Source organism: Pagrus pagrus, assembly GCF_965226575.1.
Source record: "Pagrus pagrus genome assembly, chromosome: 2".
Taxonomy (NCBI): Eukaryota; Metazoa; Chordata; class Actinopteri; order Spariformes; family Sparidae; genus Pagrus; species Pagrus pagrus.
In genome coordinates this window covers 28,130,019-28,145,184 of record NC_140186.1, presented here as the reverse complement: position 1 = coordinate 28,145,184, position 15,166 = coordinate 28,130,019, and the positions used below count along the sequence as shown (strand labels likewise).

Genomic DNA, 15,166 nt, shown 5'->3' with positions numbered 1-15,166 from the left:
GACGTATTTGTAACACAGTGAATGTCTTACCTGGTGGGATGTACTGGCAGGATCCTGAAGCATTTACTAGCACATTTGTATGGAAGGTAGCATCAAACCTCTCATCAGCACTGCAAGGGGAAAAGAGTGGATAATGTGAGAACAGCAATGGAGCATTTAAAGAGGGAAGCCCCCGAAACAAGGGGACTGATCTTTAGAAGAGGAAAAAAGCCAGGAAGGTGAATAAAAGGACCAGGGGTTATGAAGTTGGTCCAGAGCACGAAGGTAAAGTCAGGTACAAAGAGAAACCCAGACAACAAAGAGAAAGTGAGAGTGAAGGTGACAGAGAGGTAGAGACCAGCGGGATTAGTGTCGATCCAGACAGACGGTGTTTAATTTTACTGATCATCTTCAACAAACATGATTGTCGGCCATCATGACGTCCTTCAAACAGACAGGGATTAGGTACGCTCAAAAACTAGACTATATAATCAGAAAAATACATATTTCACACAAGAATAAAAATCATTCCAGGAACGTGACAACAATTTTCTTACAGGGGGTAAAAGAGGACCCAAGGACAGGGAACAGTCATGCTTAGACTGTAACAGCAAATGTTGGGGACTCTGTTTTGATCAATACAAAGTAAAGAGAAGCTTGTCAGCAACATAAAATATTAAAAATCCTTAACAAGAGTGGACAGATTTCTAAAAGACCCCAAGAAATGCATTCAATTGTGTAGTAGTGTTAACTAAAAAGCACTCACAGAACACATCCCCCCGCCAAGGCTACACAGCCCTCTGCTTTTAATGTTATAAAAACATAAAATGTCAGGTTAGATGTTTTAAACTGAATGTGCAATAAAATACACAGTGACAGTCCTAAATGCTGTCGGGGGGTTTTAGGGCTTTGTGCAAAAATAAATTGTACAATATTTCAACTGAGGCGTGCTCATGGATCTCAAACATTTCCTCTGGTATCATCATCAGCTCAAAACTTTACCAGCAACAATAGTGACATTTCATCAGCCTCAGCTGTACTTTGTGTTACAGTAAGTGCTCATTAGCAAATGTTGCTAGTTAACGTGCAAACGACTGATCATAGGCTACATATCGTATTGACATTTCAGAAAAACGTATCACTTAACATTGACATTGCATGTTTATGACCTGACTTTCATGTCTTGAGGAGGGGAGGCTAGTGCAGTTGTAGGCAAGCCAGTGACTCCGGTTCAAGATAGTGTTTCAACATTTGTAAGCATGACAGCCCTTTTATGGTGCCAAAAGCCGTATATTTGTGACGGGAAGTCAGGACATCTCCATCTGTGTTTGTGGCAACAAAGCCAGGTGTTTTTAACGACCTTAGGACACCTCCAGCTGAGCTTGTTTCATCAAAGCATGATCTTTATCTAACCCTAATGAAGTGGAAAACCAGCTGGTTAGGGTTAACAAAAGATCATGTTTTGGCTACAAATACCTGTGCCCAAACCTAACCTGAGCATGAGCACAGAACTTAACATGAAAATACAAAAAGTTGCAATATGTAAAATGTAAAGTTTCAACATAGTTTTGCAGAAATGTACATTGCGAACATTAGTCTGGCCACTGGGTTATGTGTGACATGAATGGAAAGTGTTGAGCAACACTAACATCTGTCAAGTGACACATAAAAAGCATTTAGCACCCTTCCTTAAATCAGGCTTTACAGTGCTGCTGGCACGGCAGACAAAAACAAACAAATAGACCATAGGGGACTAAAAACATAATCTCCCTGACAGGAGTAATTAAACAGTAAAAAGCTTCATTTGATGGCAACATAGAATTTATGTATGTATTCATAACTACTATAATATTCATTCATCTCTTTTAGTATGCTGTGACACCATAGAAACACTGAATGAGAAACACTGAATGCACCTCATTGTGAACAATACAGTCCAAAGCCATACAGAACAGCCTGACTCATACCATCATCTTTTATTCTACATAAGTACATTTCTGCCACTTACAGTATGAGACTGGAAGCAGCAGGAGAAAGTGAGGAGCATGCCTAAACTCCTCTTGAAGGCTTTTTGTCGGACAGGTATAACATAAATTTGAGCAAAGTGCACTGGGACTGAGCCCAGGAGGCGTTTAAAAAGACAAGGCTTTACCCAATGCAGATTTATAACTGCTCCATCAATAATCTAAATCTAATCACTTGTTTTACTTAGCGGAGGGTGGAAAAACTAAGAGGCTGTGAGAATACGTCGGAACAGCAGCAATCGCTCTTATCCACTACAAGAATAAATGGGCTAAATTAGCATTTAGCCTTGTAATGGTGTTTGGAATACATCTACCTAACAGGCACATTATCCGGGTAGCATCAACATTTAACATTTATCAAACTACTAATGCAGGACATTGTTTTAATGAAAGAGGGTGTTTTAAAATAAGATTCAGTAAATATCCGGTTAAGAAATAAATTGTTAAAAACTGAATCTTATCGAAATATGGATATATTAAACCATACCTAAACATATAGGACAGGTAGACATTCGTGTCACAGGAGACTTCTTGATGCATACTTTGAATCACATCTTAATCAGATCAGTAGGTGAGTAGAACATGTTTCAAAAGGTCATATGTCATGTGGAAAAGATAAGGGCATGATGAGGGTGTTGAATCCCAATAGAGTCCTTTTGCCCCCGATGGGATTCCTTCACAATTTAATTGTTTTTTTCTTCGATGTGAACCACTGACTGAAAAACCAAAAGACACATTTGAGAAAATGGCTTGCCATTTACTTGCTAAATAACCTGCTAAACCTAGGAACAATCGAGGAATAACATTTTCTGAAAATAACCCTTCCTCTAATAGAACATATTGCTTCAATGTCCACTGGCTCGAATGACTCTTCATGCCTGTGAAAACACTGTTGCAGTATATGATAAAGCGTCACCATCGAGACATGCTGCTAAGGTAAAGAAAGACAACATTGTGCTGTCTAGATTCACAAGTGAAACCATCTGCACATGTAAAGAAAGCAGCACAGCAGTGAGGTGGCTTACATTATTTACATAGAAAACACAATGAAAGCAGAAAACTCAGTCCCAAGTCCCTTGGCGTCCCAGCTTCCCAAGTGTCTATAGATGGTGAAATATTCAAGTCATCATGTCAGGGATGGCACAAATGGTTCCTATATTATTTATCTGGAATGGGATCAGGACTTCCTGTGCTGACATACAAAACATACAGCTGTCTAACTCTTAGATCCTCCACCAGTCAGAAAGTCTCCATGTCTAAACAGCCTTGGCTAACTTGGAGAGACTACCCTACTGAGGCCTGAAGAAACAGACTCTCTGCAACCCACGGATACATGAAAATGCATAACTATGCACATTCTCTGTGAATGCAATAACATCAAAGTCAGTCATTGATCTCTGGCCTAAGGTGTTGTTGTATGAACCACCCTATGATCAAAAAAAGCCTGGTGATAAGTCCCCAGGCAGCATCTTCTTCTGAACCCCGTCCAAAGGCTCCAAGATCAGATACTGTACTTTGTACTGCTGTTTGCTGCTTAAGCATAAACAACAGTTAAAGCCTTCCTCTCCAAAAACCCCAGTCACAAAGAGTCAACCCTCCTGTTCTCTCGGAGAAAACTCCAACATTGAAGCACTCAGCAAGAGGCTTGTGACCTTTGGTACCTCTCCACCTCCTGCACTACCTGCAGCTTCTTTCCCACCAGGGCGCAGACAATTCGTGTTCCCAGAGACAGTTTTTGCAGACAGAGGTCAGCACACCAGGGACACCAACTTCCCCTGCCTCATGATAGACAGAGCACCAGGCCTCTACAGTAAACTTTACTTGCTTTAACTGCAAGGTTCCCTCCCAGACTTTGCTCATGGAGGGGACCCCAGGCAAGGTAGCCTGAACCAAAGGTTAAGGCACAAGGTACGCTTGAAACAAACATGTTCACGTGGTTTTACTCTTCGAGCAGAACAAGATGCACGTACAAAGGGGAATAAGCACAGACAATGGCTCTCTCAGTAAGTCTCTCCTCAGAGAGTTGTACACAAAAAGTAAGGCACGTAGGTGTGCAAAGAATGAAGACTTTCGCACACACCGCCCAAACTGCTGCATGAAGTGGCTATGCTTGTCAAACTGTCAGTTTCAGAGTTACAAAAAATGTTGAATGCAGCCACGCACTCCATGTTTGAAATAGTGTCTGACAATCTGACAAGCACTTTGTTTAAAGCAAGACCCTGAGATCAAAAACAGCACCGCATGTGCTGCTTCAGGTACCGGTGAGACATGAAATACAATCCAGGAAGCCGAGTTTGACTTACAGATCCATGAGTTTGAAGTCTCATTATATGCCAAAATCCAGAGAGTGGTGATTGTCTGTTGTCTCTTGGCTTTAAGGTGCCTGCATATTCAGATGGTTGTCTGATGGTCAAATAGCATTGAACCCCCACCGCAGCATGCGTCTCTGGCATTAGGATTAGAGTGACTGTGTAGAGCGTAGAGCTGTGCAGACGTGAGAAAGGACCTAGAGTTTGGACTTCTCACTCAAATTCTCTTTTTCCATTCTTGTCACAACAATTTCTGTCACTTTTCTTGTGAGCAACCAAATACAACGGTATGAATGCTTTCAAAGTCGTTATCACCATATTTAAATGACATCACATCTCTCAAAGGGTGATTCTTAGAGAGGTTTTCCTGGTAATCCCTCGGGTGAAATCAAAAGAGTCAATGCTTTTATGAAGCCCAATCTCAAAGGACAATACAACTTGGCCATATTTAAAAGCTCACAATTTCTGCATTCTGCTTGACTTGTCATTGTTTCGTGGTTGATTTTTTTTTCTTTATATGCAATTTTTATGTTTCTTACACTTTCTGTCATTGTCCCTGCTGGAGTATTGTTACTGCGATGAACTAATTTCCAGATGGGGATCAGTAAAAGTTCATCTTATCTCAAAATCTCAAAATTTTAATCTCATTTCTTGCTGCATAAAAATAGAAATGAATGATTTTACTCCTGATTTACACTGTATGCACACCGAATGTCACTTTCAATCTGGTGCTGTCAGGACTATATTGTCGTTATCGTTAGTGATCGCTGATCCCCACCGTAAGCTGCTTAATGTTCTGTATCATCCCTGTTAGATAGCCAAACCTCTCCCTTCTCCCTCTTCGTGTCTCATGCATGCATACACACACACACACACACACACATATGCAGCTTGAGCCATAAAAGAATCCTCAATCACCTTGAAGGTAGAGCTGGAAAGCCAGCGCCATCAATCAACCTCACCTCTGCCTTGTATCGCGTTGTCTTTCCCCCATTATAAGTGTGATTCTTTAAGTGCGTTTGGTGTGTGTGTGTGTGTGTGTATGTGTTAGGGAAAAGATCATGTGCTTCTAAGGTGGCCTGAGAACGACTGATGCATTAAAAGCATCTTAGTCCCCTGTTAAATGCCCTCTCTTGGAGCGAGACAGTAAAATAATGGGCAACAATCACAAACTCCCCATGGTATCTTTTATAGTCAGCAACGCTATAAAAAAGCAGTTTTACTCACCAGACAAACACGGCTTTGTTATTTCCTCAAGTGGTATTCCCTCAAACATTAATATGATTTATGTATGTATAAGGGAGGTTCCTCATTCAAGCAAGGATTCTCCTCCATCACTTTGTTTGCTTGGGGAAGTGTATAAAATGCTTCCTATAGCAATAACCAGATAACAGACTTAGAGCATCTGTTTTTTTTTTCTCCACATACAGCGTTTTATCTAACGTATGAATTTATCTTGGTGTTGCAGGCCCGGAAATAAATAATGGAATCCTCAAGAGCCAAAAGAACTTCAAGACCAAACACAGAATTTCTGTGAGAGGTACGTAAACATATTTTTTATTTCCAATTTCGCCAGTCCCTCCCTCCTTTTGTCCTTTTGAAGACCTGTTACCATTTGCATGTGCTAGATGAAATCATATGATTGCACTGTATGCACCACATACAGGTACATGGGCTGTATATTTTTCAGTATGTCACAGCTGTTAAACAAGATGGTAAATGTTCGGGATGTTTACCGTGAAGGCAGCTGTCAGCAATTTATGGCTAAAACTGGCTTGTGTTTGGGGACCAAATTGGTGCCACACGTATTCATCTAATGTTCACAAAAGCATGAAACACAATGGACACTGGAAAATTATCAAGTCTGTATTGATTCCAAGGACCATTCTCCAAAACCGAGCAGGTCTAGACCACATTGTGAATATCAATCTCAGAAACACATAGCAACCTAATTTCTTTGTGCAGCCACAAGAGCCTCATCTCCATCCAAGAAGCAAAAAAAGCCAAAATGGCTGCACAGGTTGAATAGAAAAGAGGCTCAGTTAGACTGACCTATGAATAAAAGAAACCAATGAGCTGCTCACAGGAGAGATTCTTTCTTTGGAACCATGAAAGTCCCATTCTTTGGCAAAGCTATGAAAAGAAATGAAGTCAGCCAGATGACTGTTTCCAATAAGACCTGTGGAGTTTGATATGAGAGTTTTATATGTTACAGTATGATGATGAATAAAGGAACACTACACAAATGTAATATATGAGATTAAATTCTGTCTTTTCTTCTCTAGTTGGGCGTACTATTTGTGTTTCACAGTAGTGTATCTGTTGACATTCCCAACCACTAAGCACCATGTTATAAGTAGTCTAATTCCCACTGCCCATTGCAGGCAACAGATGCAAAGCCCCTTGGGATTTATGGTTTATGTCCTCCCAGCGGGAATCTGCTCAATCATCTCATTAATCAAGGCTGTAACCAAGAGTGAAATTTCATCTGGGGAATATTTTCTCCCACTGTGTTTTTGGGTAAACAAAGCCCAGACAATCTTGAATATCTGTCCATGCATTACAGAAAACAAATTGGTATTAAGAGAGGGGGAAAAAAAAGAAAAAATAGATAAAATGAAGAGAGTATGCAAAATGGAATGAAACAGCCAGAGCAATGTCGAATTAACCACTGTGCTGCTCATGGCAGTGGCCAGTAGGCACTGATATACGCAAAAGTGAGGTCTCATCATTATAGCTTCCTTTCATCATTCCTTCTTTTATGTCAATGTACTTTATTAAATAACCATTTTATTTTATAAGAGTAAAACTTCTCTGTGATTTTAAGTGCAGTACGGTGAGATAATAAATCACTCTGTCAGGACAAAAGTGGAGGGATTCTCACAGTCTGTGGAATAGAGATTAAACACTACATTAAAATTAATATACCAATACGGACATGACTTTATAAAATATCTTATATAACTCTCTAAACTAGCTTGCAAGGTTTTTGTATTACTAAGAAAGCATAGCAGGAAGTAGTGCTTGCAGTAGCTTATTGGCATTAACGCCTTCATTTATGTGCCATCAGAAAACCAGAAGAGTAAACTATATTTGAAAGTACCCAACCACAAAAAACCCACCCCATCCCATCATGCCTTCCTACAGAGCCACTCCTCCTGGGTAAGCGGCTAGTTCACTACTTTCCCTACGATCCACAAGCTCTCTTAGCATTTTAAGTCTAATAAATGGATAAATAAACAACTCACTTAAATAAACAACATTTCACTTAAAGGCAACAATGATACAAACACAAGCAAAATGTACTTCAGTCAAAAAGGCTGCCCGATGTGACAGTTACTCTTACTGCTGTAGATATGTGATTTTTGCTAACAGAGTTAGCCGCTAAAGGAGGCTGTTGCTGCCACTGCAGCTCTGTTCTTTGGCTCAGGGGTTGTGTGCTTTGTGCTACTGAGTTAGCTAGCTAGCCAAACGACCTGCTCAGAGGCTGTGTACTGAGGGCGCATCATTGCATCATATCGCGTGGTTGTCATCGCTAACCATATCCAACTGTATCATGTCTCACTCACATGTAAGAAAACACTTAACACTATAATAATGAATGTAGACAATGAACATGGCTATTTTATTAAAACCCACTGCTGATTAGCTAGTACGTTAGCATGCAGACAGACAGTTAGCTTGTCAAATCTTTTCATCTGGGCCAAATGTAATGGAACTGCCACAGATATTATTTGTCAGAGAATTTGATTTAATGAATGTTGACAGGATATATGCTTCTACAGTATCTTACCAACCCTAGCTTTTAAGATTTGACATTAATTTATGTTTGGTAGGGCTGCATTATTTCTTCCAGCAGAATCCTTGTTGTCTCTTGGATTCTTTGTGAGCTAACCCAAAGTGGACAGCCTCTTTTTTGCCAGATCTAACTGCATAACCAATTGCTGTAAATGGTTTATTCCTTGACCTTAATGTGTTTTTATTGCTCCTGCCTGTCGACAGGTTATTTGCCTGAGGACTGAAGAGAAAAAAGACTATCACTACCACAACTGATAATCTCAGGATGTGTAAGGCCCTGTTGAAAAGTGAAAAACTAGATGTAATTAATGATATATCTTAAAGTCAACCGACAAGTAACTGGTGAAAGAACGCATCGATTAGTATTAAGTGGGAGAGGAGTAGAGAGGATATAAAATGAGACGAGACTTGGCTGCTGAAAAGAGCAAAGGATTGTTGATATGCCCTACCTGTTGTAGAGGAGGATATCTGGTACCCATACCAGGTTGGAAGGGAAGCGCAGGTTCTGAACCCCGGGGTAGCTCTCTGGGTTCCATGACAGGTAAATGTCTGTCCAATACTGAAACAAACAGCAACGAGAGTGAAAGGAGTTGATATAAAATGCAATAGATGAGGGAAGACATATAAACGAGGACAAAACAAGTGTGCAAATGGCAGAACAGTTGAGGACAAACGACTGAGGTTTAACTAAAATGGGATGAATGCCACATTTAAGGCTCTTTACACTAATCGGTTTTTGGTTTGTATCTCAGCCAGGCGAGCCACTTTGATACTTTTGTTGTTGATTATATCGTGTGTGGCAGGGACAGCATATGTTTACAGCTCTGACAGCTTCAGGCATTTCACAGCTTCAATGGTGTTGGTACAATGCCACAAAAATACATGTATCCTCTGTGCGTCATAGCATCTTTCCTAAAATATATAACATAACAATATGTTACACAGCAGCAATGCAAACCAAACTGCGTCAGAACTCTCTTTGATCGACCTCAAACCATTAAGAGTCAAACATTGCGTCTTTACTGTTGTCTCTTACGCTTTGTCTCTAGCTCTGATAATGGAGCCTGGCAGTGAAGCCTTGCCAAGGCAACAGTTGTTGGCACTGACTCCTGCTCTCCCATTTGAACTGGTCCATATTCAGCAAAGGGCATCAAAGCGTTTCAAAGAACTGAGAGCCTGTGTGTGTGCTGTGTGCTGCCTCTGTGCCTCTTTTCACGACTTACAATAAGTAGCTGGAAGACGTGAGATCTGTGGGATGGTCATTCAAATAGGTGGCATGTAAGCACATTGATTTGTTTGTTACTGTTGTGTTTTTCAATGTGTGTGTGTGTGTGTGTAGTATACAGATATATATACAGTATATAGAAGTCACATATAGATGTAGGCACTCAGATGTTGTAGCTGCAGGGCACATTCTCTATGGAGCAAACACAGTCCCGTTACTAATGTGGCCACAGTACACCGGGCACATCTGTTTGTGCCTATATATATGTATGTGTGTGTGTCTGTGTGTGTATATGTGCACATAAAAAGTATGCAATGTGTATTGTGTTTGCATGGATGTGCTCTTAGAACTGATGTATGTGTCTGCGCACAGACAAATCTACTTGTGCATTTGTACCTCTGTCAGTCTAAATAATGACTGCAACCTACAATCATCCTTTGGGGTTGGGTTAGTGTGCATAAAAGTGTCTTTTACACCATCACCACTAAGAGATGCCATCCATCTAAAGAGGGCCTGCTGACATATGTCTCCACTCACGCAGCTAATGACTTAATCACTACACTTGTCATCTGTGGGCCTTGGCGGTTTGGTGCTTGAAAGTCTTCTTTTCATGTTCGCTGGCTGGGAAAGCACAACTAACAGCCAACAGAACAAATTACAGCTCGGTAACTTTGTAGTCTGTCAGGAACAGATGAGGAGGACACTAGGCAACGTAAGGTAACAGCTGTCTAAGAATAGGTTTTGGAGTTACATAAGAGAAATTTAAGAAAGCGTCACTAATTTGAGACAACTCGGTTCTTATTAGGAGGGTGTGAAAATTATTCTGTGAATGCAACACTGAGGATGATACATTTTAGGGAGTAGGATGCAAATATGCTTATATATGCTTACATATGTACATACATACATATATATCATGTGCATACATTATTTATAGTTATAGTGATAGGTTTTTCTATTTTTTCGTGTAACAACATGTAAATTCTTAAATGATAATAATAACTCTTATTTAGGCCGTCTTTGGTTTTAAAGGATACATGCACCAACAAATGTAAATTCTGTCATTATCTGCTCACTCCCATGCTGACAGTGTTGCAGCATTCTCCTAAACACTTGTTGTAGATGGGGACTTGATTCAAAACGTTAAAAAAACAGCGTGAAAAATAGAAAATGGCTCCAAAACAGCTCCTCAGGTGTAATCCAAGTTTCTAGGAGAATGTTTAGGATATTGCTGTAATGCTGTTTTGCTGTGAAGCTCCAATCCTGTTTACTCTGGATAATCAACAGAGATCACAGTGAACAGGTGTTATATTTTCTTTTGGTAGAAAACAATTCCAGTGAAAACCGTTGACACTATGATGTGTGGATTATCGGTTCATGGCAACACGGTTCCACAGAAACATTTTTTTGGAAATTAGGGCGAACTGACCCATTAAAAGGTCGTCTTTCATCACCCGTAAGAGCTGGCTGTAGAGGGGTACACAGAGGTAACACCCAGTTCTTAGAAATCTCAAGCTCATTATTCTCAATCCATTCAGATGTGGGACATTCATTGCCTGATAAACCTGTAATCCTAAAATCCTCCGTGCTGCAGTGTGGGGGTGAACCTGACCGTTCACTGTCTGACTGTCTGTGAGCTAGTTAATGTAGCCTACTTCTCAAGTCTCCTTCAAAATCTGCTGCATCTGCAAAGTCCCGTAAGCCATTACACCAAAGTGGATGCCAGTATTAAAGAGGTGGCTTCCTGAATAATTGATTCATTCATACCTTGTAAGCCAGTCAGCAGCCAACTCAACCTGACTGAGTGTATGCTGAAATCCTTAATGGGCTGTTCTGACTGAGGCTTTGGTGATAATGAGGCTGTTGTACCTACCTGACCGGCTCGATGTAACAGTTTCCTGAGCATTGTAATGCATATTCCCTCTACCACTGACTTAGTTTCAGCTTTCTATAATGGGATACGAGCGGTGTGCGTGGATTAAGAGTTAGCACTGTGCATTTAAAGAATTTGGCATGTTCTACCTTTCCAAACCAAAAACACTACAGCAGTTTAAGTATGTCGGATTAAACAGTGTATTTATCTGTTCTAACATAATTTTTAATTATTAGCATGTTTGGCTAATTAGCTTAGTATCTACAGTTGTAACTGAGAGTTACTTCAAAGTCCAAGAGTTAGCATATCATCAGCTTACTGTATTAAAGGTCCCATATTGTGGAAAGTTAGATTTACATGTCCTATATAACGAAGGTGTAGGTACTTTACACTGTAAATACTGTGGAAGTATCAAAATGCTCGTTTTCAGAAACTCTGCCTTTAAACGAGCCATCAGCACTTCACTGAGAATGTGATGTCACAACCATACAGTCACCACCCTCAGCCTTGGGCTTAGTGTGACAGTGGTTGCAAAAACAACACAGCACAGCTGATGCCTGTGGGTGGTGCCTGCTCAGGCCTAACAGAGCTGACCTATCAGAGCAGACTGGGCTTTTCTTAAAAGCAAGAGTAATGGACAGTATGAGAAAAAGACATAAAATAAGAGTATGAACCTGAGAACTAGCATAATATAGGACCTTTAAAGTGTGGATTTAGAGATAATGTAAAGAAAATAACGCCATTCATCTCCATTTAAGTCCTTGATGCTTTCAGAGCTGAGGCTAACATTGTGACAACTTTGTCCGTCTGTCCACAAAATGTACAACTCCACCAAAACCAGCCAATCACTTTCAAGTTGTTAATATGCGCCGTAATCATTGGGCTAGAATGGAAAGCTTACAGGCATAAAGATGCGTATAAGAAATCCAGTGCAGCCTCTAGTTAGGCTGAGAATTGTCTTGAGATAGTGTCTTTGAGAACATGAGTTGCTGGCTTAATAAGATATTTTTATCCTCATCCTCCTGTTACGTACCCTAATGCTGACAAAACATATTATATCCCTATATTTTTGACACAACCTAATGTGACTGCCTTTTAATCTATTGAAGCCATTTGACACTGTTGAGCATAAACTTGAAGCTTATATTCCCTGCTGTCACATGAGGCCCAGAACAGTCACTGAAATGTAAACACTTATTTCTTTGGTCACAGAAGCTGTTTCTGTTCAACGCAAAAGGTTTCTGGTTGCAGCTCACATCATACTTTGTGGCTCCGAAGATGTGAGCCCATAGGACACGAACAACACGCGCACTTTCCAAAAATATACTTAATGACAATTATGCAGTGATCACACAAAATGTGCTTGGAGAGGAGACATACCAGCTGCAGCCAGGCGTTTGTGATCAACACTTGGTTCTTTTCATCCTGGAGGGGAACAGGAAGAGAGAGAGAGAGAGAGAGAGCAATCAGCAGCGAGTAGATGCGACTGTAGACAGATAGTGAATGAAATTATTCCGCAGGGTGCGAGGAAATAAAAAAATAAACGCCGCATGTCTGGTAAACATGAGATGAGATTATGAGACGGATCAGCAATGAAGTCAAACCGCAACCCTGATGACTCAGAGCCGGCGTGCTCACCGAATGACAATGATGCACTACAGCTTTTCCCCCTCTTGTATGGGATTCTTGTAATGCAAGTTGTGTTTTGCCATTTTAAGCAAGGATGAAATCATAGGTAATAAGGAATCGAATGAAAAATAACTGAAACAGCTATTTGAGCAGGGAATAGACATCGACCCTGCGTAGAAACTATGCAGCTCTTCAGTTTCGTTTTGTAAGGGTCAGTTCATGGTCAGATAGTCAGAGGGAGAAAATAGGGAAAGAGTGAGATGAATCTTGATTGACAGAGAGGAAAGCAGAACAAACAGACGCTGAGATAATTCACGGCACAGCGGAGAGAAAAAGATAAGGTCATAAATAGAGACTAGAGGACTTCTGTTTTGCAGAATCTTACATGACGGCGACAAGTTTTTCTCCTTGTTCCACACTGGTACGCTGTGTGGCTCACTTATTACCTCCCTCCCACTCCTGAAGAAGGCGTAAACTGCTTGACAGTGTTAGCCGGTCACAGCAGCGTCTTCTGTCCTCTGTTTATTCACAGATGTTATACTTCCACAGAATCATTTATGAGATTTATCACTTTATCTTCCACCCATGACTGAAACTGTGCCGCTGGTTCAACCCTTTGAAAAGTTTTCCTTTAATGTTTTGAAATCATGAAATCAATTTGCTCACTTTAATTCCTCTCTATTTCTCATCCCAGCAGACGTAATCCACTGTATAGCTTTCTTTCTTATCGCACAGCTCCATACTGTTCTCACTTGTTTCCTCCTGCCTCTCCAAGGCACATTTTTAGAAGTGGAAGCTGAAAAATGAAACTTGTTCACAGAGGAGTGTTTAGATTTGACCTTAACTGAGTTGCTGGTTTCACAGTCCCCATCGGTGCTTTTTCAAAATGCTTAGCAGTATGCGCGATTTGTAGTTAATGGGATAAAACTTAACATAATTGCCTGTGTTGTCTTTTGAAAGGTTTTTGAAGAGAAAAGGTGTTCCTGAAGTTATCACAGTGTACACTGCTTTCAGCATTTAATGAGATTGTAGTGCATAAGCCTCTCTTGAGCAAAACCGTATCGCGCCTGAACAGAGTGAGGGATTATAGTCTGATGATCTTATTTTTACACAGCTACCTCAGTTTTAAAACCACACATGCAGAGTTTTTTGTTAATGTCCATAAAAGTGATTTATAACAGAAACAAACAACAACAAAAGGCTGCATGATCAGAGACCGGAAACCCGTCTGACAGTTTATTAGGTGCACCTTTTTCAATACTAACTCAACATACCTGCACTAACTCAATCCTTCCTTCCCTGCATTTATAATGTTCAGTTGTTATTGAATTATTCTACAGAGGTTTCCTGGTTCTGTTGGACTGCATTGCATTATGTTGAGATGTGCGTGTGCTTTCAGTCCATCTTCTTCATATGCTTGCAAATAAACTTCAATGCAAAAGTGAAAACTCAATAGCCATCTTACTATCAGTCCGATAAATCTGTGTAAATGTGGATCATTTCATATTTGTAAAAGCGTGGACTTGATTTGATTACCTTGGTGTTTAATTCTTTAGTGTTTCGATTGTGATAGTTATTCAACCAAACCTGTATCTGTCAAAGACTAAAAGATCTGGGTGATGTCTCAGTACCATGTACCACATTTGATTAGCCCTGTTCATCAAAGTGTAGTAAGAGGAGCGCTGCTCTGTCTGTGCCTCTGAAGAAAGTAGTGGTCATTAAACATGATGAACCTACAAACCAGATTCCGAAAAAGAGGCCGGGAGGCTGTGCGTTAATGAAAACAGAATGCAGTCATTAGCAAACACACTGTGTTTACAGACAACAGCTTTATGAAGTGTTCCCGAGCCCCAGCAGTTACACCCTCTGTACAATCATGTGCTTCACAAAGAACCTCGTCCAGTCCTTAGTGCTGAACACCTGCACCTTTCATGATGCTCTCACCTGTAACCAGTGAACCTGTTTCCCACTTGAATTTGACGAAGTGACACATTAATATATATTGTCTTTGTACAGTTTTCAATTACATTCTGTTTCATTTCTGTTTTACACAGCGTCCCAGCTTTTTTGAAATCAGGGTTGTGAAAGGCCTGATCCAGTTGATCCAGTTAAAGGTATTCTGTGAACTTTGTGTGTATCCGTGAGCTCCAGAGATAGAAAGTAACTTAGTACATTTACTCAAGTCCTGTAAAATTATGTTATTTTGAGTTTTTTGTACTTTATTTCCATTTTATGCTACTTTTCTACTTCTGTTGTACTACTTTTATACCCATTACCTTTATTTGACAGCAGCAGTTACTAGTTACAGATTATGATTTTTACACAGGAT

The 15,166-nt window shown here is 40.3% G+C and overlaps 1 protein-coding gene across 1 annotated transcript in view; it reads right to left on the bottom strand.

The window, feature by feature from the left end:
• The window catches only part of chrna8 (cholinergic receptor, nicotinic, alpha 8), a 52,989-nt gene that overhangs the window by 17,470 nt on the left and 20,353 nt on the right, over positions 1–15,166 (bottom strand). Inside the window, exons 3-5 of the mRNA XM_084368312.1 lie at positions 12,589–12,633; positions 8,560–8,669; positions 31–110 (exon numbers count right to left, since the gene is read on the bottom strand). Of these exons, the coding sequence (XP_084224438.1) occupies positions 31–110; positions 8,560–8,669; positions 12,589–12,633 (235 nt within the window). The remainder of the gene's footprint in view (positions 1–30; positions 111–8,559; positions 8,670–12,588; positions 12,634–15,166) is intronic.